General features: G+C 32.3%; 11 protein-coding genes across 11 annotated transcripts; 6 read left to right on the top strand and 5 right to left on the bottom strand.

The window, feature by feature from the left end:
* Positions 1-27: 27 nt before the first annotated feature.
* BN7_3635 (MCT family MFS transporter) lies at positions 28-1,536 on the bottom strand (the record flags this gene model as incomplete). Its single annotated transcript, XM_011275715.1, has 1 exon — positions 28-1,536. The coding sequence occupies one exon, from the start codon at positions 1,534-1,536 to the stop codon at positions 28-30; it is 1,509 nt and encodes a 502-aa protein (XP_011274017.1).
* Positions 1,537-2,009: 473 nt separating this feature from the next.
* On the bottom strand, positions 2,010-4,343 carry BN7_3634 (uncharacterized protein; the record flags this gene model as incomplete). Its single annotated transcript, XM_011275714.1, has 1 exon — positions 2,010-4,343. One exon carries the CDS (start codon positions 4,341-4,343, stop codon positions 2,010-2,012), a length of 2,334 nt encoding a protein of 777 aa, XP_011274016.1.
* Positions 4,344-4,836: 493 nt separating this feature from the next.
* Positions 4,837-7,284, top strand: STV1 (H(+)-transporting V0 sector ATPase subunit a; the record flags this gene model as incomplete). Its single annotated transcript, XM_011275713.1, has 1 exon — positions 4,837-7,284. One exon carries the CDS (start codon positions 4,837-4,839, stop codon positions 7,282-7,284), a length of 2,448 nt encoding a protein of 815 aa, XP_011274015.1.
* A 259-nt stretch (positions 7,285-7,543) lies between these two features.
* TOF1 (Tof1p) lies at positions 7,544-11,464 on the top strand (the record flags this gene model as incomplete). The annotated part of the gene is made up of 1 exon (XM_011275712.1): positions 7,544-11,464. The coding sequence occupies one exon, from the start codon at positions 7,544-7,546 to the stop codon at positions 11,462-11,464; it is 3,921 nt and encodes a 1,306-aa protein (XP_011274014.1).
* A 100-nt stretch (positions 11,465-11,564) lies between these two features.
* On the bottom strand, positions 11,565-12,983 carry AVT2 (Avt2p; the record flags this gene model as incomplete). The annotated part of the gene is made up of 1 exon (XM_011275711.1): positions 11,565-12,983. The coding sequence occupies one exon, from the start codon at positions 12,981-12,983 to the stop codon at positions 11,565-11,567; it is 1,419 nt and encodes a 472-aa protein (XP_011274013.1).
* Positions 12,984-13,208: 225 nt separating this feature from the next.
* Positions 13,209-14,072, bottom strand: TFB6 (TFIIH complex subunit TFB6; the record flags this gene model as incomplete). The annotated part of the gene is made up of 1 exon (XM_011275710.1): positions 13,209-14,072. One exon carries the CDS (start codon positions 14,070-14,072, stop codon positions 13,209-13,211), a length of 864 nt encoding a protein of 287 aa, XP_011274012.1.
* Positions 14,073-14,296: 224 nt separating this feature from the next.
* On the top strand, positions 14,297-15,289 carry SAM35 (SAM complex subunit SAM35; the record flags this gene model as incomplete). Its single annotated transcript, XM_011275709.1, has 1 exon — positions 14,297-15,289. The coding sequence occupies one exon, from the start codon at positions 14,297-14,299 to the stop codon at positions 15,287-15,289; it is 993 nt and encodes a 330-aa protein (XP_011274011.1).
* A 933-nt stretch (positions 15,290-16,222) lies between these two features.
* STE12 (homeodomain family transcription factor STE12) lies at positions 16,223-18,187 on the top strand (the record flags this gene model as incomplete). Its single annotated transcript, XM_011275708.1, has 1 exon — positions 16,223-18,187. The coding sequence occupies one exon, from the start codon at positions 16,223-16,225 to the stop codon at positions 18,185-18,187; it is 1,965 nt and encodes a 654-aa protein (XP_011274010.1).
* Positions 18,188-19,415: 1,228 nt separating this feature from the next.
* On the top strand, positions 19,416-21,545 carry KSP1 (putative serine/threonine protein kinase KSP1; the record flags this gene model as incomplete). Its single annotated transcript, XM_011275707.1, has 1 exon — positions 19,416-21,545. One exon carries the CDS (start codon positions 19,416-19,418, stop codon positions 21,543-21,545), a length of 2,130 nt encoding a protein of 709 aa, XP_011274009.1.
* A 197-nt stretch (positions 21,546-21,742) lies between these two features.
* Positions 21,743-22,909, bottom strand: GPI8 (GPI-anchor transamidase; the record flags this gene model as incomplete). Its single annotated transcript, XM_011275706.1, has 1 exon — positions 21,743-22,909. One exon carries the CDS (start codon positions 22,907-22,909, stop codon positions 21,743-21,745), a length of 1,167 nt encoding a protein of 388 aa, XP_011274008.1.
* Positions 22,910-23,361: 452 nt separating this feature from the next.
* BN7_3625 (DEAD/DEAH box helicase) lies at positions 23,362-25,761 on the top strand (the record flags this gene model as incomplete). The annotated part of the gene is made up of 1 exon (XM_011275705.1): positions 23,362-25,761. The coding sequence occupies one exon, from the start codon at positions 23,362-23,364 to the stop codon at positions 25,759-25,761; it is 2,400 nt and encodes a 799-aa protein (XP_011274007.1).
* Positions 25,762-26,010: the final 249 nt, after the last annotated feature.

Below are 26,010 nucleotides of genomic sequence, written 5' to 3'. Positions count from 1 at the left end.
TACCAAATAAAATAACATAACTTTTCATTAAAATTTACAGAGTTTGAAACCAACAACTGAATATCTTGATACACCATAACAACAAATTGCACCAACGGTTAACATGGATAAATAAACGATAAAGTTATTATAGTGTCTAACTGTACCATCACCGATAATTGCACCTCCTAATGGTAACAATCCCAACATTGCTAATGCTGCCATCAAAAACATTGTACTATATCTTTTACCGAATTCATCTGTTCTTGAAATCTGACCACAACATGATGGTGAAATTGATAAGATTGATCCTGAACATAACCCGTAAAATGCAGCGTAAGTATATAATACTTTTAAACTATACCCAAATGGTAACCATAATGCCAATGATAAGATAACACAACCTGATAATGTAATCATGGCAACATTGAAACTACCTAAAAATTTGTCTGCAATATATCCTGGTAAATAACGACCCAAAATACCTGCAGAGTTAATAACAGTAAGTAATAAATATGATGTATTTTCACCATAACCTCTCATTATGGTGTATGATGGGAAATAAATGGAACAAATAATCAATGATGATTCTGCTAATGCAACAGCTAATGCACAAAAGATAAATTTAACTTCAAATAATAATTTATAATCAAAGACATCTTTAATATAAGAGTGGAAAATTCTTTTATGTAATGGTAAGTGTGAAACGTTTCTAACTTTTGCAACATTTCTAATTCTTTCTTTAGCAAAAATTAATGGGAAAATCAAAGAAAACATACAGATAAATGCTAAACATCTCATAGCCCATGCAAAACCAACTTTTGGATATAATGCTCTTAACATTAATGGCATAACAATACCACCAACAGAACCACCGATAGATGCAATACTAACATATGTAGCTCTCTTCTTTTTAAAATAATGTGAAACAACACTAACTAATGGTGACATCATCAAACCTGATCCAAATCCATTAACAACACCATAAGCTAAAACAAATTGATAAACAGTTTTACAATTACCAGTTGCGAATAACCCACCACAGAAGAATACAGATCCAATACTCAATAGAATTCTTGATCCATGTTTATCAAAAATCGAGCCTGAAAAAACACCAATACAACATTGAATGAAAATATTTAATGAAAAAATCCATGAAACTGAAGAAGGTGATAATGCAGATAATTGATGTGACGCAACATAATTTTCAATAGCACCAGCAGAATTAATCAATCCAAAAACTGGAACAAGACCCATAAATGAACCAAAAACTACTAGATAAGCTTGAAGACCGCCTTCAGGGAATTCTAAATCTTCATTAACTAATGGTATTTCATCTTCATTTAATTCATGAGTTTCAGGTTGATGATCAGATCCTTCACCTTCACCACCTGTGGATGGATTTTTAGTGAAACCTGAACCTGTAACTATCCCAGTACTTTTAGATCCAATACCTGTTAAAGAGTTATTGGTATCTATGGTATTTAATTCTATAGTCTTTTCAGCTTCATAACGATCAACTTTCTTCAAACTTGGTTGGGGTAATGGTAACGACATATCTTTAATACCCGAGATCTAATTTTTTTTCTCCTTTAAATATTCGAGTGCGTTTGTGTATTAGCAAACGGTGATCTATTTAGCAAAATGGCTTCAACTAGGTATGATATCAAGAAAGTAGCTTATTGTGAACCAAATATGGTGTTTTTTATGATATATTAAAAGGATTTTGACTTTAATGAAAAGTTTTTCTCGTCGAAACAATTATAAAAGGTGTTTAACTAGCTCCTTCCAAAACCGTGGCATTCCACGATTTCCGGTGATACCCTTGTCTTACCTGCCGAAACCGTTACCGGTATATACTAAATCGATTTTCTACAAAGAACAAAAAACAAATGTGATCTTGAAAGTTCATATTATTTACCCAAAATTATTAAATTAACTTCTTTATTATATTCATAAAAAAAACTCCTTGTATCATATGCCTTTAATATGCTCAAATGCCTATATTATAGTTCCCGACTATTTAATTATTATGTTTGTTTAACCTTTTCATTACTAAACTTATCTCTTTTATTATTATTATTATTATCATCAAATTTTTTTAATTCACTCTCTTTCTCTTTTTGATCTTTGGAAAATTCTTGATTAACAACTTCTTGTTCTGGACTTATGAACCATCCACGAATCCAATTAGCATAACCAAAACTAGGATCAATTTTCATCCAAAGACTTTGTAATCTTTCAATATCAAACCTTGAGGTGAGATTATACCAGCAGTATTCAACCTTAGAATTATTGTTTTGTTTGTTATCATTTTGTAAATGTTTTGCTCTCATTGCAATACAAGGACGTGATTGATTAACAGATTTTTCTAAAGCTTCAACTTTTGAAACAAAATTATCAACACTTTCTTCAGTATCACGGATTCTTGTTGATAAAACTCTAATTTCATATTCTAATCTTGCACTCAGTACTTGAATATCTTCCATTTTCAGTCTTGATCTTAAATCTGATTGCCATTGTAATTCATATGATCTATTGATTGGTTTGATTAATTGTGCACATCTATTTGCCTCATTACGTGCCTTATCAATTGTAACTGAATAACCTTCTTTACTTTTGTTGAAAAGATCCGTTGATGATTCATGTAAATATAATTTTTTCTTTAATGTTTTCATTTTTTGTCCCATATTATTTGCAGATGGTAAAGTTTCCCATTGATTTATTGAATTCTCAACAAATGAAAAACTCTTTGTTCTTTTCAAAGTATTTTCATTATCAACTTTTAAGTTTCTATCAATTGGTAAGTTTCCATATTCAATTTGATCAATGTTTATATCATTACAGATCATTGGCAAAGAAGCTCTTCTTTTTAATTCACATTGAAAAATTTGATTTTCTGTTAAATTTCTCTTTTTATTTAATGTTTTGGTAATTCTAGTACATGATTCTCTTGAGTTTGAATCTATTATCGAACATTGTAAATCTTGTGAAGATTCTCTGTACCGATCCTTAGATTTCCTTTCTGGTGTATTTTCATCTTGTAATCTTCTTGGTAAATTCCGTATTTTATCAACACCAGTTCTTAAGCTTGATGTTTGTAAGGCAGATGAAGCGGCAGTAACAGATGAGTATAATTGACGCTCATGATGATCTAAAACTTTAAGATCTCTTACATCACCTTTCCCGTTCCATAAATAGTTTAATCTGGCACTGCAATTGAAATATTTTAATAATTTATCTAAATCTAACGTTAAGACTTCTGGTGCATATTGAATTGAACTACCTTTACCAGAAATATCTTGAACAGTAGATTTAACAACTTTTTTCAATTTTGAAATATCAGAATTTGAAATCTTTGTTGTAACTCTAAATAATTTCTCCACAGTTATTGGATCTAAATACCATGTTCTTTTCAAATTATACTGTTTTTGAAATTTCCCCACATTAACTCTAAATCCAAAGTAATTAAAAGGTTCTTTAGGAAAGTCTGATCCAGCTATATCTAATCTAAAATGACAACTTAAAACAAACCCTAAGATTGCCGATACAGTACTAGGACCTAATAAACCATCCTTTGGCGTGGTACCATAATAAGCAGAACCAAACATTTTCCACCAATCATCAATTTTTTCAATAGTTTTATCACATAATAATCCATCAACAAAATTAGGATCTAATAATTTGAAATCAACAAGACATATTTGAACTAATGAGACTAATTCCTTAACGGCATACATTATATCAACTTTTGGATGTGTCTTGTAAATTTGTCTAAATTTGGCACCAGAAGCATCTGAAGGTTCTGCAAGTAGCAGAGCAGATCTACCACCACATGTCATTCTTCTTAAATCAACATTAACTTTGAAAAACTCCCAAGCATCTAATATACATCCACATGAAATTGGTAATAAATTCAAATTTGAAGGGAATGATGATAAATTTGTTATGAAAAGGAACCCCTTTTCAGTTAATTTAGGTTTTGCACCATAATCAGCGATTTCTTGGAAGAAATGATTGACTTTAATAGACCATTTGGAAGTATCTAAAGGTAATTTTATCTTAGCGACTTTGATCTCATGTTCATTATCACCAGTGAATGATGTTAAAACAGTTCCATATTTTCTTTCACAAGCCCATTGTTCCACAATATAGATTTCAAATCCACGAATAGTATCCAAGTCATATTGTAATTTTTCTCCTTGACAAATAGAATCTAACGCAATTATATCTGGAAATAAATATGTCACTTCTTGTTTATCGGATGCACCATGTATTTGTAATTCTTGTAAATTCAGTGTTGAGCCACCAGCTAGCGGCAGCTTCACCGACGACGTAGGCTGGAGCTCCTCCGTCTGAGTCATTGGAATGAATGTGATATACTACCTAATCTCCAAAACCAATGAGTATTATGACCTGTAATTATACAATAATCTAATTAATCTTCTTAATATTTCTAATTATAATTTGAGAATGAACGCCTCTAAGAGTGTCCCCACCACCCGCGAATTGCACACCGCGAAAACCCACACACCGCGCTTTCTTTTGATTTGCAAAGGAAACTTGGTCTTTATGATTTCAATCTGGTGGAGTGAATAAGTCAAAACAACACAGTCGGTAAATTCAAGAAGCTCAGTCTACAAAGAAGAAATCAGACAGAGATTAGGAGAATTGACTGAAGAGAGCCTGCTAAGATGTCTACAGAAGAGGCTATATTTCGTAAGTAAGAATGGGAATAACTGTGGATGTTTATGGGCTCCGTTTGTTAGGGGTATATTTCGCTATAATATGGTGAACATAATGAATACCTTTTAAAATAGGCTTGAAACTAACATTGATACTCCAGGCTCGGCGGTTATGTCGTTCATCCAGCTATATATCCCTACTGAAGTATCAAGGGATGTAATCACCACACTAGGGGAGATTGGGAACGTACAGTTCAATGATTTAAACCAAAATGTTAGTGCTTTCCAAAGAACTTTTGTTCAAGAAATTAGAAAATTTGACGAAGTTGAACGTCAATTGAGGTATTTAACAAGTGTTATAGAGAAAGAACATGGTTTACTAATAGCTCATAATCCAACTTTAACAATAGCTCAAAATTCAATATCGAGTATTGAAAATCTGATTACCGATGTTGCAAATTTGGAAAATAGAGTTCAACAATTAGATTCATCATATGAAGAACTAAAACATAGAGAACATAAATTATTAGAATATAGACATGTTTTGAATAGCTCACGTACATTTTTTGATAATAATATTGAAGGGCAAGCAAGAATAAGTATAGATCGAGTTGATGATGCACCTTTATTATTGGAACAAGAAAGTTTAGAAGCTGGTTATCAATTATCAAATCTAAATGAACTTGCATTAAATTATGTTGTTGGTTCAATCCCAAGATCTAAAGTGGAAATATTAAATAAGATATTATGGAGAACTCTTAGAGGTAACTTATACTTTAATCATGTTGAACTTGAAGAAAAAATCTTGGATATTCGTTCAGGTAATGAAGTGGAAAAAGATGTTTTCATAGTATTCACACATGGTGAATTATTACTACAAAAAGTTGAAAGAATTATTGATTCATTGGATGGTAACGTGTATGATGTTTCATCAGATCTTGATATTCATGAACAATCAATCCAACAAGTTAATGCTCAACTAACAGATGTTTCTCATGTCTTGACTAATACCCATCAAACATTACATACAGAACTCTATGTTATTGCAGATCAATTACAAATATGGCAGGCCATTATAAGAAGAGAAAAATTAGTTTATGTTACATTAAATAAATTCAAAAGTGCAAATCGTGGGTTAATTTCAGAAGGTTGGGTTCCATCTACCGAAATTGATCAGGTTAAAAACGCATTAAGAGATGTTGAAGGTGCAGAATCTGCAGTTTTAACCATTGTTCATACAAATAAGACACCACCAACTTATCACCGTACAAATAAATTTACTCAAGCATTCCAATCCATCGTGGATGCTTATGGTATTGCTTCATATCAAGAAGTTAACCCAGGGTTAGCTACTATTGTTACGTTCCCATTCATGTTTGCTATTATGTTTGGTGATTTAGGTCATGGTTTTATTGTTTTATTAGCTGCATTAACTCTTGTATTAAATGAAAAAAAGTTAGCATTAAAGAAGAAAGATGAAATTTTCGATATGGCTTATAATGGTCGTTATATTATTTTGTTAATGGGTCTTTTTTCAATTTATACAGGGTTATTATACAATGATGTTTTTTCCAAATCAATGACATTATTCCGTTCTGGTTGGAAATATCCTGAAGACTTTAAATTACATGACACAGTCGAAGGTACCAAAACAGGAGTTTATCCATTTGGTTTAGATTGGGCATGGCATGGGGCTGAAAATAATTTAATTTTCACAAATTCCTACAAGATGAAATTATCTATTTTAATGGGGTTCATTCATATGTCTTATTCATTCTTTTTTTCATTAGTAAATTATCGTCATAGACATTCAAAAGTCGATATCATTGGTAATTTCATCCCAGGTTTAATATTTATGCAATCAATTTTCGGTTATTTATCTTTAGCTATCGTCTATAAATGGTCTCGTGATTGGATTAAACTAGAGAAACCAGCACCGGGTTTATTAAATATGTTGATTAATATGTTTTTAGCACCTGGTGTTATTGACGCTGAATTATATCCAGGTCAAAGTTTTGTTCAAGTTATATTGGTGTTAGCAGCTGCTGTATGTGTACCCTGGTTACTGTTATATAAGCCAATGACTTTACGCCGTCAAAATAATAGTGCTATTGAAGCTGGTTATCATAATTTACATGATTTATCACATAATGATACTTTAGCCGACACTGAAGAACATGCTGGTGATGATTTCTTGGTTGAAGATTTTGAAGAACCCGAAGAATTTAACTTTGGTGATATCATGATTCATCAAGTCATTCACACTATTGAATTTTGTTTGAATTGTGTTTCCCATACAGCTTCATACTTAAGATTATGGGCTCTGTCATTAGCTCATGCTCAATTATCTTCAGTCTTATGGTCAATGACCATCGCAAATGCATTCTCAAGTGAAGCACCAGGATCACCTTCATCAGTTGCAAAAGTTGTTTTATTATTTGGAATGTGGTTTGTTTTAACTGTTTGTATCTTAGTTTTAATGGAAGGTACTTCTGCAATGTTACATTCTTTACGTTTACATTGGGTTGAAGCTATGTCCAAATTCTTTGAAGGTGAAGGATACGCTTATGAGCCTTTCACCTTGAAAGATATAGGTGAAGAACCTGCTACTGCAACTTGAATTATACATAGATTAGACTATCAATAAATTTTTTGAAAAGTATGTGTTTTATATTATCATTTACAAAAGTACTACTACTCTAGTTTATACCGTAGTATGCATTCGCGGATATTGTTAAGGGCAGATTTTTGACGCGTTTCCGCGAATTAGTTTTTCTTTAGATATACGCGTTTTAGATATATTTTAGAGCTTTACTATGATGAAAGATACCTTAATACATTGAATAACCGTCTAAGGGACTAGTGATTAAACCACAACGATGACTGAAGTTGCAGAAAGGCCTCATGTGCCATTGGGGTTCGAAATAGACTCTGAAAACTCAACTTTGGCAGTTCAGATCAAGTCATTTATCGCTGTTTTAGCTTCAGCTTTAGGTGGTTTAGATTATTCTTCAGAATCAGCAACTCCTCCATATAAACTTGGTGATGAAGCATTTGCATGTTTAAAAGATATTTTGAAATGGATCAGAAATTATGATAAGGATAATCATACTTTAGAAGTCTCAATAGCTTGTGCAGAATCTGGGTTAGTGATCAATGATCTTATAGTTATATTATGTGAATGGGAAGCTGGAACTTTGAATAAAGATGCACCTTCATTTGTGAGGTCTTTAAATGATAAGATTGCATTAGCATGTCTAGAGATTCTGGTTCCTCTCACTTGGGAACTTGAATTGAAAGAAGGGATGTATAAAGATGAACTTGAACATTATACATCATTAAAGAAACATCAAGTTAATTACAAAAAGCATATTTTATCATATAGAAATGGGAGAACCTTGAAAGCTATTGTTAAAATTGCATTACCAATCATTGCTAAAGATAAAAGAGATAGATCAACAAGAGATACAGGTATTTTGAAGCTATGTGTTTTATTTTTCAGAAATGTCTTAGCAATAGAACCAGCACCAGTTACCAAAGAGACATCAAAAGCTTTGAAGCCAGGACAAATTGCTCAAAATTTACCATTAGGTGTGAACTATGAAGATATTGGATTGGATGCTGTCCTTACTGCATTTGAAGATAACTTAGTTTTTCAATTTTTATTGACGATTTGTGGGTCTATTACTGGTGAATATGACGCATCTATTTTGTCTTTTGCATTACTAGAAATGGTGTATGGTCTTACTAGGGGTGTTCAAGCTTCACATATGATTGATCCCACAACAGCATTATCAGAAAGAAATAGAGTTGGATTATCAGGCCCGGCTCCATCATCAGCATCAACTGCAACAAATGAATCAACAACTTCTTTGGGTTTATCAGAATTGTTATCAGAGGAAAAAAATATGAATTCCAAAAGAGTTTTACAAAATGGAAGCACAAGACATGGAAGATTCGGAACATTAGTTTCTTTACAAACTCCAGATCAAGGGAGATTAACGATATCAGGTCAAAAGGGTCTTTCAGAAAATCAAAATACAATTGCAGCTTTTGATTCTCGTAAACAATGGCATAAATCAAAACAATTCAAATATGACTCAGATGACTATGTTATATTTGCACCTGTCAGTCTTTCAAAACAACCAAGAAATATTCTGAACAAATTCGCAAATGACTTTTTAGATGGTGCATTCAACCCATTGATTAACGCAACAGCTAGAGAATTATCAAGTGAATCTACTCCACAATCAAGAGCTAATACGTCCAAGATTCACTTTTTATTAGTAGTTGCTTGGTTTTTAGAAGCTGAACGTGCAAGAAATGGATTGAAAACAGATGATATAGATTATGGTCTTGTTACTGCTGGGCTTAATGAAAGAACATTTATTTTATTACTTAAATATCTTGCAGAATCTGAACTAGAGAAGAACTGGCCTTTATCACATGCTGGTATGATTACATTTAAAGAAGTGTTGAAAACTGTTAATCGTATGGGTACCTCTGAAAATGAAGATGATAAAGATGTTTCATTAAATATTAAAGAAAGACTTTTCCATAAGAATGAAGTTTTAGCGGAACTAACAAAACTTCCAAAAATTGCCCATAAACATTCTCCAAATTATGTTAATAATTGTGTTGAATTGGTTCACGTGGTGATATCTACTCTAGAGGAATTTTCAAATGAAAATATGCCTCTTTTTATCCAACATAATAGAAAGAGTAGAAAGAAGAAAAATGTTACTGAAGAACAAAGAGATATAGATGATATTAATTCGGGAGATGAAGAAGAGATTAACAGCAGAGGTAAACAGATGTCAAAAGAAAGAAAGTTCAATTTTGATAGTTACCAAAGACAATTTGTGAGTACAGAAAGTATTGATACATATATCTCATATTTGAACAGATATGAAGATTTAAAAGAATCAGAAATCAAAAGAGCAATCCAGTTTCTTCACAGAGTGTTTGTCACGCAAAAAAATACCACTATGCTTTTTCGTATGGATTTTATGCTTCTACTTCATACATTACTATCTAAAGATGGTTTACCAAGAAAGTCGCATATCAGAAAGCATGTCTCTCAATTTTTAAGTTATTTTATGAAAAAGTTGAAAAAATCTTTAGAATCAACACCAAGTTTGTACATTGAATTATTATTTAAACCTTTAGCTTCAAAAGAGACTAGACATTTCATGCTACACGGTGAATTATACGCAGAGAAGAAGAGTATTAAGAAATCCAATAAATATGCTATTATTAAAGGACAAAATGAAATGGAATTGGAAAAGAAGGTTTCAATTCTTGTTGCTGCATTAATTGATGATGACATGAAAGCTCATGTTGAATGGATTGGTGAAGAATTAGAAAGAATTGTCATTGATAGATTAGAAACTGCTGAAAGTGATGTTCAACAACATAAAGATTCTGTTGATATTGATGGTATCGAAAATTTTTCTAGTGAGCCAGTTCAACACAAAGATTACAAAATCACTTCACAAAACACCACATTTGCTAATTCGCTAGTTACCAATCCTAAAATAAGATATTTATTAGATCTTGCTGATGTTGATTTACCTTCTCAAACTGATGAAGATTGTATTTTTAAGTCAACATCAAATCAAATGAGACTTTCAGAAACTTTAACTTACATCAAGATGTATTTGATGCAAGCAGTTGATTTTGGTGAAAATAAAAGTGCTAATGATTTCATTAAGATCAAAAAAATTGGTGGCTTATATCAAGATGATTTCAGTGATATTGATAACGATTATGGCAACGATGATTATGACTCTGATGAAGAAGTTGCATTTGAAGTCGCTGGTACTAGAAAAAATGAAGGTTATAACGATGATATCTTGGATCAACTTGAAGATAAAATTGGTCAAGCTGATGGATCATCTGCAAAAGGTGTTGCCAAGTCAAAGAATAAACCAGGTAGATCTGTATCATCCAGAAGAAAGAGAGTTAGTGATGATTCAGATTCAGAATCAGAAGATGACAGACCAAGAAGAACAAAGAAAAAGAGAAGAAACCGTGGTGCTGCATTGCCATATCATGATGTCTCTGGTGATGAAGAAGAAGGTGCTAGACGCAAAGCTCCACCTAAGGTACAAGAACATGTTTCAGATAAATATGTTAATGATTCTGCTGATGAAAGTGAAGATGAAGAGTTCTTCGCCAGAGAGGAAAGATTAAGAAAGATTTTATTGAAGAATAATGGTACATTGGGTCCTGAACAATTGAAAGAGTTTTTATCAAGTAAAACAGATGGTGCTGATACCGGTGATGAAAACGAACAAGATACTTCTAAACCAAAATCAAAAGAAACTATTAGTGACTCAGAAGATGATGAGTTATCAGAGACTGAAGAACCGAAAAAGAAAAATATTACTTCTGATAGATTTGATTCAGACTCAGAGAATGAAGGAGAAAAAGAAGCTTCGAAAGAAGATGATATATCAAAATCAAACTTAGCTGACGATAGTGACCAGGAAAATGATTTTGATCCATTCGATCTTGGTATCAATGAAAAACCGTCAGAATTCACCAATAATACAAGTCTTTCGCAAAAATCCAATAATGATGAAAGCTCAAGATCTTCTGATACTGAAAAACACATTGAAACTATAATTATTGAAGAAGATAACGATTCAGATGATATGGATATGTTACTAGGAGATGAGGATGATGAAATTGATATAAAATCAGAAGATGAACAACAAGATAAAGTTGATATTGATGAAGTTCCTGCACCAAGAAGAAAAGGGAAAGTAATATTTAGTGATGACGATGACGAATAATTAGGCCAAGTTACTTAATGATATATAATTTACAAATTTGTTAATAAAAAAACCAAAATGCATTTGTATATTACAAAATGTAGTACTATTTATAAGATAATTATACAGCGCAATGTGATGAATCTTTCTGTTTCACAGCAGCGATGATAGTTTGTGTTGAGGATATGAACATAACTGCAAAACCAAAAGCAATAGTACCTATATATGGTGATTTTTGTAACCAAGTTTTTGATGATCCAGTCATTTTCAAGTGACACATTGGCGGGATAATATAAGCCATTGCAGAAGCAGTTGAAGCACCTATTAGTTCAAATAACGCACCCAAGTTACATGTCATTAATGAAATACCCATTGTGAAAATCACAAGAACCAATGTATACAGGAAATGACTTTTGTAAGTCATTGGTGGAGCTGATTCTTGATTAATATACCATAAGTCTCTCAGAACGTCTCTTAGAACGAAAATTTCCAATGGGTATGTGGTTAACATATTGAATCCAAAACAAAATCTGGCAATATTAACAACTAGATCATTACCAGGGAAATTATTCAATACGTTACCTTTTGTGGCACTTTTGAAAGCTCCAAATCCACCAAATCCAATTAAGGCTAATGCAACAAGTGAAACTAAGCAACTTAGATGTGTTAATAGACTGAATCTATTCAAACTTGGTTTTTTCAATGAATGGAAAATATATGCTGTATTATGATGACAAACAAGAGCGAATGAAATAACACTAACCCCTTGAAAGAAACTTGGCCTTATTAGGAAATACTCTGTAGTTAATGTGCCTTTAGATTCAGCTGGAAGCATTGGACCTCTAACTAAAACAACAGTAATAATGACAAGCATACTCACCAATGCTAATGCACTAGCTTTAGCTAATTTTGAAATATCTTTACTCAATGATAATGGGAAAGAAATGAATGCTGTGACTAATATAATTATGGTATTTCTTGCAAATAAAAATCTTAAAAACCCATTATCAGCATAATTTGGGAAAAATGATCTTAATATATGTGGTATCGTGTCACCAATGATTATACAAAATCCAATACTACCACCATAAGCAAAAAGCCCTTGGGCTGCAATGATCAGTACTTTACCCCATTTCCCAAAACAGTGATCCACAGTTTCTTGATAACCATTTTTACCAGCGAGTTTCATATTAATAATAATTAATCTTAATGTGAAATCCACCAGTATTGTTAATATTATCAACGCGATAATTCCACCTAGTATACCAGTATTTGATATGGCAAAAGGGACACCTATAGCACCAGCACCCAAAATGGAGTTTGCCATGTTCATGAATGCCATTTTCAAGTTTGATCCATTTAGGTTTGGTAATTGAAATGTTTCCAAATCTTCTAAAGTATCTTCATGATCTATTGTAATATCTTGTGTTTCATAATCAAATGAATCTAATCTTGCAATCTCGAGAGAGTCATTGTCTTGTAGGTTCTCATCATCATCATGTTGATTTTGAGGTACATTTGTGTATGCCACTTTTGACATTTCTTATTAAAATTTCAAACTTTTGTACTAGAAAAAAGAAGTTTTGATAATGTTGATCGTTATCTTTTCAGTGCGTGTTCGATTTCGATTGTTTAAAAAATGAGGGTTATCGGATATCTGCTAGTTTCTATTTTGTATATTTCCGATAACGGATAAACTACAACGAAAGTTAACATTACAAAATAAATAAAGTCGTCATATTCCAATTAAATAAGTTTGTGATCTTTAAATAACACGATCAAGAACCCTTTCATACACTTTGGTTAATTCATAACGATATCCTTCAATTTTTTTCTTTTCAAATGCTTCAATAATGGCCAATCTAGCTCTTTCAGCAATACCTTGAATCCTTACAATATCAGTACCCGTGAGACCTTTACCACCAGGTATTCTACCATCGATAAGTCTTGATATTTTTTGATCCACTTCATCAATCAACTTTAGTATTTTCACACCAGAGTCTTCCTCAAAAGCTAATTTATCAATATATTCTAATAAATCACCAGCTATTCTTATTAAATAATCAGTTTGTCCAAAGTTTGTAGATGGTAATTCTTTGAACTGGTCTTTTGTTAGATGTGTATTTGAATCATTATCAATTGAAAACCATATAAATGATATTAGTTGTTTAAGATCTGCAATCAATTCATTAATAGATTTATATCCTAATTCACTCAATCCTAAAGCTTGTACAAATCTTCTTTGTATAGCCAGTAATCTCTCATCAACATAATTGATAAATTTTGATTGTTGTGATAATGATAATCTTCTTTTAGGTGTTGTATCATTTGATTGTTCATTAGCATTTAAAGGAGATGGCACAATTACAGGTTGGAAATCTTCAATTCTATCTCCCAATTCTTCTACAGCTGCAACATTTGCATCATTCTCTAGCTTTACTCTACCAGCTGATTGAGAATTGGGTATTTCACTAGTTGGTCCATTTCCAGCTTCCAAGTCTGGGTTCAAATCCAATAGATCTAATTCACTTTGTGATATGCTTTCTTCTGGAAGACCATTGACCTCTTGGTCTGCATCCGGATGACGTGGACTGGTTGGTGCATTGCTATAATCTGCTTCTTGTGACATGATTGATCTCAACTATTTGAATCAATGATTTAGTTGGTTTAATTGAGCTTCTTGAATTGATTATATATGGATTTCATTGTCCTTATAAATATTTCAAATTGCCTCCTGGTTTTCACACTCGATCAAGTAAAAATTCGAGAAAGATCAAAACAATTCAAATCTTCAAGCAAAAATTGGTACATTTGAAAGTGCTTAGGAATCAGGGTAAAAGTGAGGTGGAAATTATGGTGTCGTTATTGAAGGTACCAGCTCCTGTGAAAGAATTATTTGACAAATTCCCAGTAGAACAATATCCTGCTGTTAAGCAGTTGACTCCAGATACAAAGAAGGAAATTGTCAATAGAAATTATAGTTTTTCAGTATCTTCAGATGATAAAACCAATGGATTGGTCACATTTAAACTTGGGACATATAATGTTTACCATCTAGATGATAATACTGTGCTTGCCACAGATCCATTATGTCTTATAGCAGAATTGGCTTTATCTATAAAGAATAATATCAAATTACCAAAATTAAACAATGATAAATCGGATTCAAATAGAAATTCATTATTTTTACTTTCACATCATGCAAATTCTCAAGGTTTTTTACCAATTTATGTCGAAGAGGAGAATCACAAAAAATCAAATAGATTAATAAAAGATAGTCAAAGTATAGATGAAATTTTACTTTCTCGTGTTCAATCAAGTTCAGAATTAATGTTAATAACACTTGTTGATAATGTTGTTTATGATTTTTGGATAACGAGTGTTCTTTTTGAATTCTCTAAAGAAGTTCAACAAGAAATTTTCACATTCAGTACATCATCTCAACAACATTATGTTAATTCATGGGGAATTGATACATTATTATCTCAATTATTGACTAGAAATGCATTTGATTTGAGAAATCCTGCAATTACAAAGCAATATCAAAATGATCCATATTCTATATTAACTAAAAGATTACCAAAATACGGTAAAGCTGTTGATTTTGAAAAAGAAAGAAATGGTAAAGAATTCGCACATGCAATGGAGAACTTAAATAGTATATTAGTGAAGAGAGGTACGACTTTTTTCAATGGTGATTCTAAACCTGGGTTATTAGATGTTAAGATTGCAAGTTATATCACTCTAGTACAAAAGTATGGACCTGGAACTGTTATATATGATGTTGTTCAAAGATATGAAAGTCTGGTTAAACACGCTGATTCTGTTATTCAATTTTGTTCATGATAGGTGATGTATATATAATATGTGTATATAGACAATCGAATGATTAAAGTTTAGTTTATGTCTATGTAAATCACACCATATACCCCTTACGTGGACAGGCTTCGACACAATCCATGTGGATAGCTATATTAACGGAAAAAAAAGCTTTAAAGGTTGTCAGATCTCGTAATTAACACTCTTTAGTACACTTTAGTACACTTTAGTACTGATTACGGTGCATACCAGCCTGCAAAGAGCTCTAGAATCCTCCCAAAACAGCTCTTTCCTGGTAGCAACATGAAACAGACTCTTCCCAGCATCAGCAAAGAGTCCTAAAGAGCACCAAAGTCCCTGCTGTTCCTTGCGTTTCAGATTCTCAGCTTGTGAATTTGTTAATTGTATGCGTCTCAGATTCTCGCTTTGTTTTGATTTCCCGTCGCCCCAAAAAAAAACCGGTAAATTCAGATTTGTTTCAAAAAAGTGTTATGAAACATACTTAAAACAACAAACATCCATCCAAATTCCAATCACAACAACTTGAACAATTTTACACTGTGTGCAATCAAAAGAGTGGTGAATAAGTGTACCAACACGCGTTCAGGAAAGATTTTAACCAGTTCGAACAGTTTCAGAGTTGAAATATTACTAAATATCCTGTTTTTCTGAAATTCAAATCTTACATACCCAGTAAAAGGAGAACAAAAGTATAGATTTTTACACCAACATTCGTTTTAGTTTCAACAACACCAAAGAGATATCATTTGGAAGAAGAGTCAAGTGTAGTGATACATACCAGTTTCACTCTCAGATACATCAAGAAGAAACCAGCTTCATACCATCAGTTTTTAAAGCACAATTCACATTCGTTTTATCATAGGTTTCAACTTAGTTTTGTTTTATAACATCAAGGAAAAAGGACAATAATATAACAATACAATCAGCAAATACAACATAATGAGTAATTCAAAAGCTACTGGAAGTACAGAAGCTATTTTAGCAGACCATTCAAGTATTGATGTTTCTCCAGCTCAAGTTGAAGAAAATTTAAGACTTATTGAAGATTTAAAATTCTTTTTAGCAACAGCTCCAGCTAATTGGCAAAAAAATCAAATCATTAGAAGATATTATTTAAATCACGATGAAGGTTTTGTATCATGTGTTCTTTGGAATAATTTATATTTCATTACAGGTACTGATATTGTCCGTTGTATTGTTTACAGATTTGAACAATTTGGTAGAGAAATTACTGATAGAAAGAAATTTGAAGAAGGTATATTTTCAGATTTAAGAAGTTTAAAATGTGGTTCAGATGCTGTATTAGAAGCTTCAAAATCACCATTCTTGGAATTTTTATACAAAAATTCATGTCTTAGAACTCAAAAAAAGCAAAAAGTTTTCTTTTGGTTTAGTGTTCCTCATGATAAATTATTTGCTGATGCATTAGAAAGAGATTTGAAAAAGGAAATCATGTCACAAAATGGTACTACAAGATCTAAAAATGAACCTTCATTATCATTTCAATATGATGATTCTAAACCTTTATATGAACAATTGGTTGATCATTTAGAAAATAAGAAGAAATTATATGCATCTTCAGATGTTTCATCAATAAGTGGAGATTTAATAAGTGATCAACAATTACCACAATCTTCACAAACAACAGAAATTGAACCTTCACAAATTGAACCACAAACTTTTTATATTAAAGAAGAAGAAGATAATCAATTTAATGTGATACGAGAAGATAATGATTTCCCATTAGATTATTTCCCTATACATGAAAGTAACGAACCAGTTATGATTGATCCATCTGTTTTCATAAATCCACCAGATGTTTATAATGATCAATATTTAATTGATCAAACATATGCTAAAACACCTTATAATGAAGTTACTTTTGATACAGATGATACAGATGATCAATTTATTCCTGTGTCAGCTTATCGTCCAGGATTATTCCCACCTCCTTCACATTATTATAATACAGGTGTTGGTGCTCCAAATATACCAAATTTACCAAATACAAATCCTTATGGTCCACCACCAGCTCAACCACAATTTATAACAAATGGTCAATTTTATGATCAACAAGAAGAAGATGGAAGCTTTAATGATTTATCAGGTATTCCAGATTATCCTGTACAAGGAATGATTCCACCAAGTACAACAACAAATCCATATTATGCTGGTTATTCAGCTCCACCACCACCACCATCAGTTACAGCAGCAGCATTTGCAGCAGCTAGTGCAGCAGCAGCAGCTCAACATCAACAATATTATTATGATCAACAACAACAATTTGCACCTCAATTCCCACCACAAGCTCATTATTATCCAAGATTTGTTGATGAAATGAATGAAGATGGTGATGATGAATTATATACAGGATTTAATGGACCTCCACCACCAGGACAAATTAGATCACCATTTAGTAGAGGATTCCCATCATTCCAAGCAGCTGCTCCACCTACATCAGCTTCAAGACTAAGGCACCAACAATTCCCACCTGTGAACAATAATAATAATCATAGTAATAGAAATAAAACAAGTGGGAAAGTTTCTAAACCTGGAAGAAATTCAAATAGTAATCCATTAAGTCAAAGTGGATTGAAAAAAGTTGAACAAGATTTACAACAAAAGGGTAAGAATTCTAATGGGAAAGAAAGAGAGAGAGAAAGTATAGGTTCAAGTTCAAGAGATTTAGATAATGGGGCAACTGAAGATGATGTTGAATATAATTCATTACCAACACCAGAATCTACAGCACCAGATCCATGGCATAATTTTAATAGTACAGCAAGTATAAATCATGAACAAGTTGAAAAAATTAAATTAGAAACTACAGAACAACGTGATACTTCTGAATTGAATGATTTTTTGGAGGATAAAATATATGATGAAGGTGATGACAAGGAATAATATACTCTTTATAGAATTAGTTAATTAATGATTTTTGATTTGATTTGAATTATAACATTATGTAGTAGAAGAATGTAATAGAAGCCTCGGCAATACTCGGTTAAACAATCCCGCAATCCAGGGAGCCAGACCACCCGCGAAGTTCTAGAAGCGTCTTTGCAATTTTACAAAATGTGTCATTCATTCACATGTAATTACCGGATTGGGTAATCAAGAATCATTCCAACATTTTTGAAACTTGTAAATAAAGAGGCCAAATTTCTTAATGTCAAACGATATAAACAACAATTTTGAATTCCCACCAAAACACAGATCCAACAAACTCATCAAAACAGATTGAAAAGTGACCAAACATAAGCAAACAGGGTATAAATAAACAGCTCATCAGACACACTCACCCCCCCAATTACACGCTCAATTTAGTGCACTCAAGAAGGTCTGAGCTCTGAACGGTTTCCGGTTTTGTTTCTTTTTGAACTGAGAAATAGGAGGTGTGATTCTGATTCTACAAGTTTAAATACAACGGTTTTTGAGGTCTTTTGACAAATTACCAACAACAATTTCAATCATTATCGTTTATAACTGATCCACTTGTCTACTACTCTACCACTGTCTCTTATCATATTTGCTGTCGTGCTGAAGGAAATTGGTTTTAATCGCTAGATATTGCATCATTTTTGTATTTTCTGATTTCAGATCTGAGTGTGAGTACAAATCATCAGCAACAAGATTACAATCCTTACAGCTTATTTAAAACATATCAATTCTTTCACATCCATTATATTAGATTTTTATATTTCAATCAAGTTATTACATTTACAAAAAAAAAAGTCATACAATATTACCCCTTAGTTTTACTTCGTTCCTATTATTACTCATTTTATATTAAAACAAAAAATTAGAAAACAAAAAAATTAGAAAATTACATACTATACAAAACAACCAAACAAGCATTAGATGATTTAAAGTGATTTCAAACTGTTCAATTTATTATTTTCAACATAACAATTTTTTCTTGGTTTTAGTTTTAAAGCATTGAAAAAGAAAGGTTTTAGGTGTCCTTTTTTTTTTCACCCCAGGTTTTTACAAAGAACAATTGTGTTTCTCGTCTTACATTTGAATTAGATTCTCTATCCTAAAAAAGGAAAAGTATCAACTGCATACATTAATTCAAAGGTTTATTATATTTCATATACAACATATTTAAGTTTATCTTCAATACTTTAAGATGTCTGAGGCTTATGAGATTTACAAAGAAGGTGGTCTATTAGGAGATCGTTATCAAAAATTAGAAGATATCAGTGAAGGTGCCTTCGGTTTAGTTTCATTGGCAAAGGATATCAAAAAATCTAAATTAGTCGCTGTTAAATATATTTTCAAAGAGGAAGATGTCAATAACAAGGAAGAAAATCCTTCAAGAAGATCCACATTTACCAACCGTAATGGTCAATCATTAAAGTCTAAAATGGTTTCTAAGAAATTAACTCAAGGTATTTGTGAGGAAGCTATTTATGAGATTTCAATTCAAGAGAAAATTGGATTTCATCCTTATATTATCTCATTATTAGATTACTTTGATTCTTTTATTATCTTGGAATATTGTGCAAGAGGTGATCTTTATGAAGCTATCAAAGCTGATGCTGGTCCAACTTCAACACCAGATATTGTAAATGTTGTCTTACAATTGATTGAAGCTGTTCAATTTGTTCATTCAAAAGGTGTTTATCATCGTGATATCAAACCTGAAAATATCTTGATTTCTGATGATTGGTCAATTAGATTGACTGATTTTGGTTTAGCTTCAACAACAAGATATTGTAATGATTTTGGTGTTGGTAGTGAACGTTATATGGCACCTGAATTATTTGATCAAAAAAACATTGAGGTATATGATGCTTTAAAAGTTGATATTTGGTCAATTGGTATTTGTTTTTTGAACATTGTTTTCCATAAAAATCCTTTTGGCTCAGCAACTCATAATGATAAATCTTTCAGTCATTTTGCTAGAAATCGTGAAGCTTTATTTGATGTTTTCTCAACTATGTCAATTGATTTCTTTACCGCTTTACGTTACTCATTAACTTTAGATCCAGAGAATCGTGATTTAGATCAATTAAAATCAGAAGTTGAAGGTATTCGTTCATTAACAATTGATGATGATTTGATGTCGTTCTCTGAAGAAGTCAGTAATAATAAGAATTTCTTGGGAACAGAACCAATCAAAATCAAAAACAATGCAGTCGGAAGAAAAGCACTTGGAATTCCAACTCCAAGCACTTATATCAACAATCATTTCCAAAATTATAAAACTGAACGTTTCAATCGTAAAGATTTCTTCACTCCACCAACTGTTTCTGCTCATTATTTAGAAAAATATGAAAAATATAGGAAAACAGGAAATGGTTATAATCATAATCATAAATATGATGGTTTGAAAAATAGAGCTCATGATAATTATCATTTGATTCCACCACCATCTACACCTGGTCAACAAAGAAGATCAAGAAAAAGTTCATCATCTTCAACTGGTAAATACGTTCCACCAAGTTTAAGATCTCCAAAAATTTTCAAATCACCTTTGCAAAGTTCAGCTGTTATTGATAATAATGATATTGATGATGATTTGTTTGTTTTAGAAGAAGCTGATTCACCAGATACTAGTTTCCAAGAAGATGATCAATTTGGTGGTATTGATGATGCAATCGCTTCAATGGATTTGAATGATAAGAACTATTCTAGTGATAGTTCATCTGCTCCTTCATTATTATCCCCAATGCCTATTTACAACGATCGGAATAAAGGTTCTTCTTCAACAATCCATAATAGAAGAAGCTCTATTGAACATCGTGGTGGTTCTGGTTCTGGTTCTGATATTAGAAAGCATCAATTCACAAAGAGTGCTGATTCAGCTCTTGTTTCTGAAGACAAAGAGAATCAAGGTCCAGGTTATGTTAATGGACCAAAGAAATATGTTCCTCCTCATCATCGTGCTGATTATCCTCAATGGAGATCAACTCATAAAAAAGCTGATAGTTTCCATCACCATAACAATAATGGTAGACGTTTCAATTTCAATAATATGAAAAATGGTATAATGTCATCATCTGTTCCTACAAATAGCAAAAATGATTGGTTTGCTCAAGCCTCTAAGATGGAGTTATACGATGAAGATGTTATTGATGATGATTTTGAGAAATCTGAAGCTTATACCAGATATGCTGGTCGTGTTGCTGAGAGAACTTATAATGTTTCTTCATCTTCATCATCCTCATCTTCCCATTATTATTCTAAATTGGAAAAGAATAAGAATGTTAGAGAATCTACCCGTGAGATTCCAGCTACCGTTGTTGCTGAATGATTCGTTTTAGTTGGTGATTACTATATAATTTATTGAGGTTTTATATATTTTTTATTATGAATGTTTATGAATTTATGCCCTGATGTTGATCATTATCGTTATTGTAGATTACAAATATTTTAATTGAATGGAAATCGTCAATTTAATTATAAATAAATGTTTTCTAAATCTATTGTACATTATATGCTTGGTTTGCATTACTTGAGAATTGTCTTCAAGAAAATGGCACCTAATGAGGCCAAAACAATGTATTTGGCATAATTATTTTCAGTTGGTGTATCCTTTATATTGATAACATTTGCACCATATTGATTGATTGTGGAACTGTCAACATTCTTAACGCGTGTAACATTGTCTGATGAAGTTGTTGTATTTGATGCTGTATTTGAAGTTTCTTCTTCTTCTTCTTTATGATTCAGCAGATATAGAATATCATCTTCAATTTCGTCTGCAACGGCACTTTGAACATTACCAAAAAAATCGGTAATCAGAACTTTTGATGGATCTCTATTGTATAGATCTGTTCTGACACCAGCGTGTGAATGGATTTTATCAAATGTATAGAAATCGAATAAATCTTGTAATGTTAAAGTTGAATTTCTTTCAATCTTTTCAGAGAATTCCAAATTATAATAAGTGAATCTATCGATGACAGCCACACCGATTTCCACATCACTATGATGCGAATATGAACTTTCTTCAAATTCTGATGAACCACATGCAAGAATGTTTGGTGAATAAAATTTGGTATACATTGTGTTTGCTTGACATGTATCAATCATGAAGAAGATCTCGTTATATCTTTTCTTTTCGTGCATTTGTTCAAAAGCATCAGCAATATCCCAAGCACTAATTTCTTCAGCATCTTGAAATTTTAAAAACTCATTACCACCATGACCTGTCATGTAAATAAATATATTTGAATTTTCATCGGTGAGTAATCTCTTTGAACGTGGATGATCTGGTCCCCATCTATCTGTTAATAGTCTGATAAAATTTTCCACTGTAACTTCATTACCTCTATAATCAACTTCTATACTTTCACCATATAAATCAATAGCTCTATCTTGGTTGTTGAACACAGAACCAGGGAATAAATTTCTGGAGTTACAAGCAACATCATCACTTAACATTAAAATAATTTGTGAATCTGGAATACCTAATCTCTTCACAGTTCTGTACATACTCAAAACATTTGCCATATGTCTATAGTTGAACCAAAATCTTGATGTTGAGACCAAAACAGCCCAGTTATTTGTATGACGAGGATCTGAATCACCAGACTCATTTTCGAGCGCTAAAGCTGGAGATAAAAACAGAAAGGCGCATAAAAGCCTTATGATAGAACTGAAAGACACCAACATGATGATGGAATATGTTTGGTGAGTTATGGGACCCTGTGTGGAGTTGCGTGTGGAATTGTTTATGTCTGGTGAACCAAATTTAATTTACGTTACAAATCATCAACAAAAATCGCGAATATTTCGTTTTTTTTATAACAGCGAAAAGTTTAATATATCCAAAAGATGGAAGACCACCATGGATTTGGTGAGGGTATTTTCGGTTTTTGAGATTATAAAGTAATATTATAAGCATGAATTTTCTAATTTATGCTGTTGATGTTCTATAAAACGAGGTAACTTTTAGTTTCAATATGGCGCAACTAGGTTATTTGTAGCACGCATACCGGGTCAGGGTTGCTTAACCATAATGTAGAACATTTTATGATATTGATCTGAAATAAATTGCATTTTGAAAACAAAGACTTTAAACAAACTCTGAGGTCCAGTTGAAACTGATTATGCAGATATAGTACATGGTTAATCTGATGAAAGAACTTCCCAAAATATCAACGTTGCTTTACAACGGTTTAAAGGCACACTATGTCAAACCACAACAACAATGTCTATTTCATTTATTTTCCAGAAGGCAATATTCAACAGAATCAAACCAAATACGGCTTAGGGATTATCAACAGAAATGTATTGATTCATGCTTAGATGCATTGAACAACAAGAGAAGAAGAATTGGTGTTAGTTTGCCCACAGGTGGTGGTAAAACTGTCGTATTTTCAAGTTTAATAGATCAAGTGAAGCCTAGAGAAGGGTATGGTAATAAGACATTAATATTAGCTCATAGAACTGAACTTATTCAACAAGCTGCTAAAACCGTGAAAAGCATTCTTCCATCAAAATTGATTGAAGTTGAAATGGCCAAATATCACTCGTCTGGTGATTGTGACGTTGTTGTTGCCTCAGTTCAAACGTTAATGAGAGGAAGATTAGAAAAATTTAATCCTAAAGACTTCAAATTGTTAATTATAGATGAAGCACACCATGCTGCTGCTGACAGTTATCGGAAAATAATAGATTATTTTGGAGGTACTCACTCTAATTCAGATGTTGCAATTACCGGGTTTTCAGCTACTTTACAAAGAGATGACGATAAGAACTTATCTGATGCTTTTGATGAAGTTGTTTTTCATATGACCACAGATGAAATGGTTAAAAGTAAACATTTAAGTGAAGCTAAATTCACAACAGTCAGGCTTTCAAATGCTGATTTGAGTAAAGTTGGTGTTTCTAAAGGTGAATTTGTGATATCTAAACTTTCAAAAGCAGTTAATAATGATATCAACAATGAATTAGTTTTAAGAACATACTTGCATTTCGTTAGTACATTGAAAGTGAAGTCTACGATGCTATTTGGTGTTGATATTAAACATGTCAAAGACTTGACAGAGCTTTTCAGAAATCGAGGCATAAATGCAGATTATGTTACTGCAAATACCCATGCAAAAGTAAGAGTTGAGGTTGTCGATGATTTTAGAAAAGGTAAGATCCAGGTATTAATGAACTGTGGTATCTTTACGGAAGGTACTGATATCCCAAATATTGACTGTTTATTGTTGGTGCGTCCTACGGCTTCAAAAAATCTTTTGATCCAAATGATCGGGAGAGGTTTAAGACTTCACAAATCTAAAGAATTTTGTCACATTGTGGATTTTGTTGGTATTAATAACAACAATATTGTTTCAGTTCCAACGTTACATGGGCTACCAGGCGATGCAGAAATTAGAGACCTAACACCAGAACAAATTGAAGAAAGGAGAATTAAACATGAAAAGTACCTAGAGAGGAAGGAACAAGAATTGGAAAAGCAGAAACAGCTGGAGCTAAAGATGGAAATTCTGAAAGCAGAAGAATATTTGAAAACCGGTGTTAGAGATGACGCACCAGTTGTTGAGGTTGATGAATCCCAGTTTATGAATACAAATATAGATTTACGAACCTTCGAGTCGTTTGAGGAGTTTTTGAAGAATGGTGACCTTGGAAAAGAGACTGATTTATATTATATTGCATCATCACAATATCCCTTGTGCCGTATAGATAACAATACGTGGGTTCTTCCATATCCGAGCGGTAAAGGTGATATTCATTTACGACTCCAAAGGCATCAAAGGTTAGTCACAAAGGAATTTTTTAAAGCAGTTTCAGTTACGGGAATTTATAAAACTAAAAGTCAAGCAGAAGCGTTGAGGGATGCCAAAGGACCAATTTACACACTTGCATCATACACTTTGAACCCACGCTTTGGAGAGAAAATGTGGGACAAGATGTATAAAAGTAAATTATTACTGCCATTTTCTAAAGATGTTAGGATACCATTGAGTTATATTACAAAGCTGCTAAGAGAAGTTGCCGGTGCTAGAAATTTGACCAAAACGGCTTTTTGGAGATCTGAACCACCTACAATCAAACAATTGCGTTCTGTGGTTGCAATGATGAAACGTTCTTCAAAGAAACTTGAAATCACACATATAAATCAATTACCCAACTTAACTAAAGGTGAAGTGGCTGATTTTATGACTTCAGTTAACATTTCAAATACCCAGTATCCTAGATCAATATTATACAACAAGCTACAGAAGAAGGCCAAGGAACAAGAAGAGCTATATCCTGAAAAGACGTTAAAATCTGAGTATGAAATTCTTCATCCATCAGCTCCGGAGAAAAGTACTCGTTCATTTGAGGACTCTTCTGCAGTTTTTGAAGATACATCAATAGATAAGCCAATGTCGTACCAGAATTTCAAAGAATCAGAAAAGCAGCGTCAGAAAAAGCTTCAAAATGTTAGAAGGAAATACCTTTACTCAAAAGGGGGATCATCTCCTGGCTCTAGAAGTCTTGAAGGTTTTCATGAACCAAAGTTTTAATGATCAATTGAAAAGATATAGATAGATCTAATAAACACATGTAAATATCCAGAAATGGAATATTTCCGTATCGAGATCACACGCTTACCGCGAAATCATAACCAAGTTTTCAAACTAGCGAAGCTGACAGCTTTCAACGAAAACACAAATTATAGGTGAACAACAACTATATTTCAACTACCAACCTGATCTTGTTCAGAGGCAAAACTTTGTGTGTACAATTAAATTCCTCCATTGGTGTTGGAACCG

This window comes from Wickerhamomyces ciferrii, contig 00108, assembly GCF_000313485.1.
Source record: "Wickerhamomyces ciferrii WGS project CAIF00000000 data, strain NRRL Y-1031 F-60-10, contig 00108, whole genome shotgun sequence".
Taxonomy (NCBI): Eukaryota; Fungi; Ascomycota; class Saccharomycetes; order Phaffomycetales; family Wickerhamomycetaceae; genus Hansenula; species Hansenula ciferrii.
This window is presented reverse-complemented; position numbering and strand designations above follow the sequence as displayed.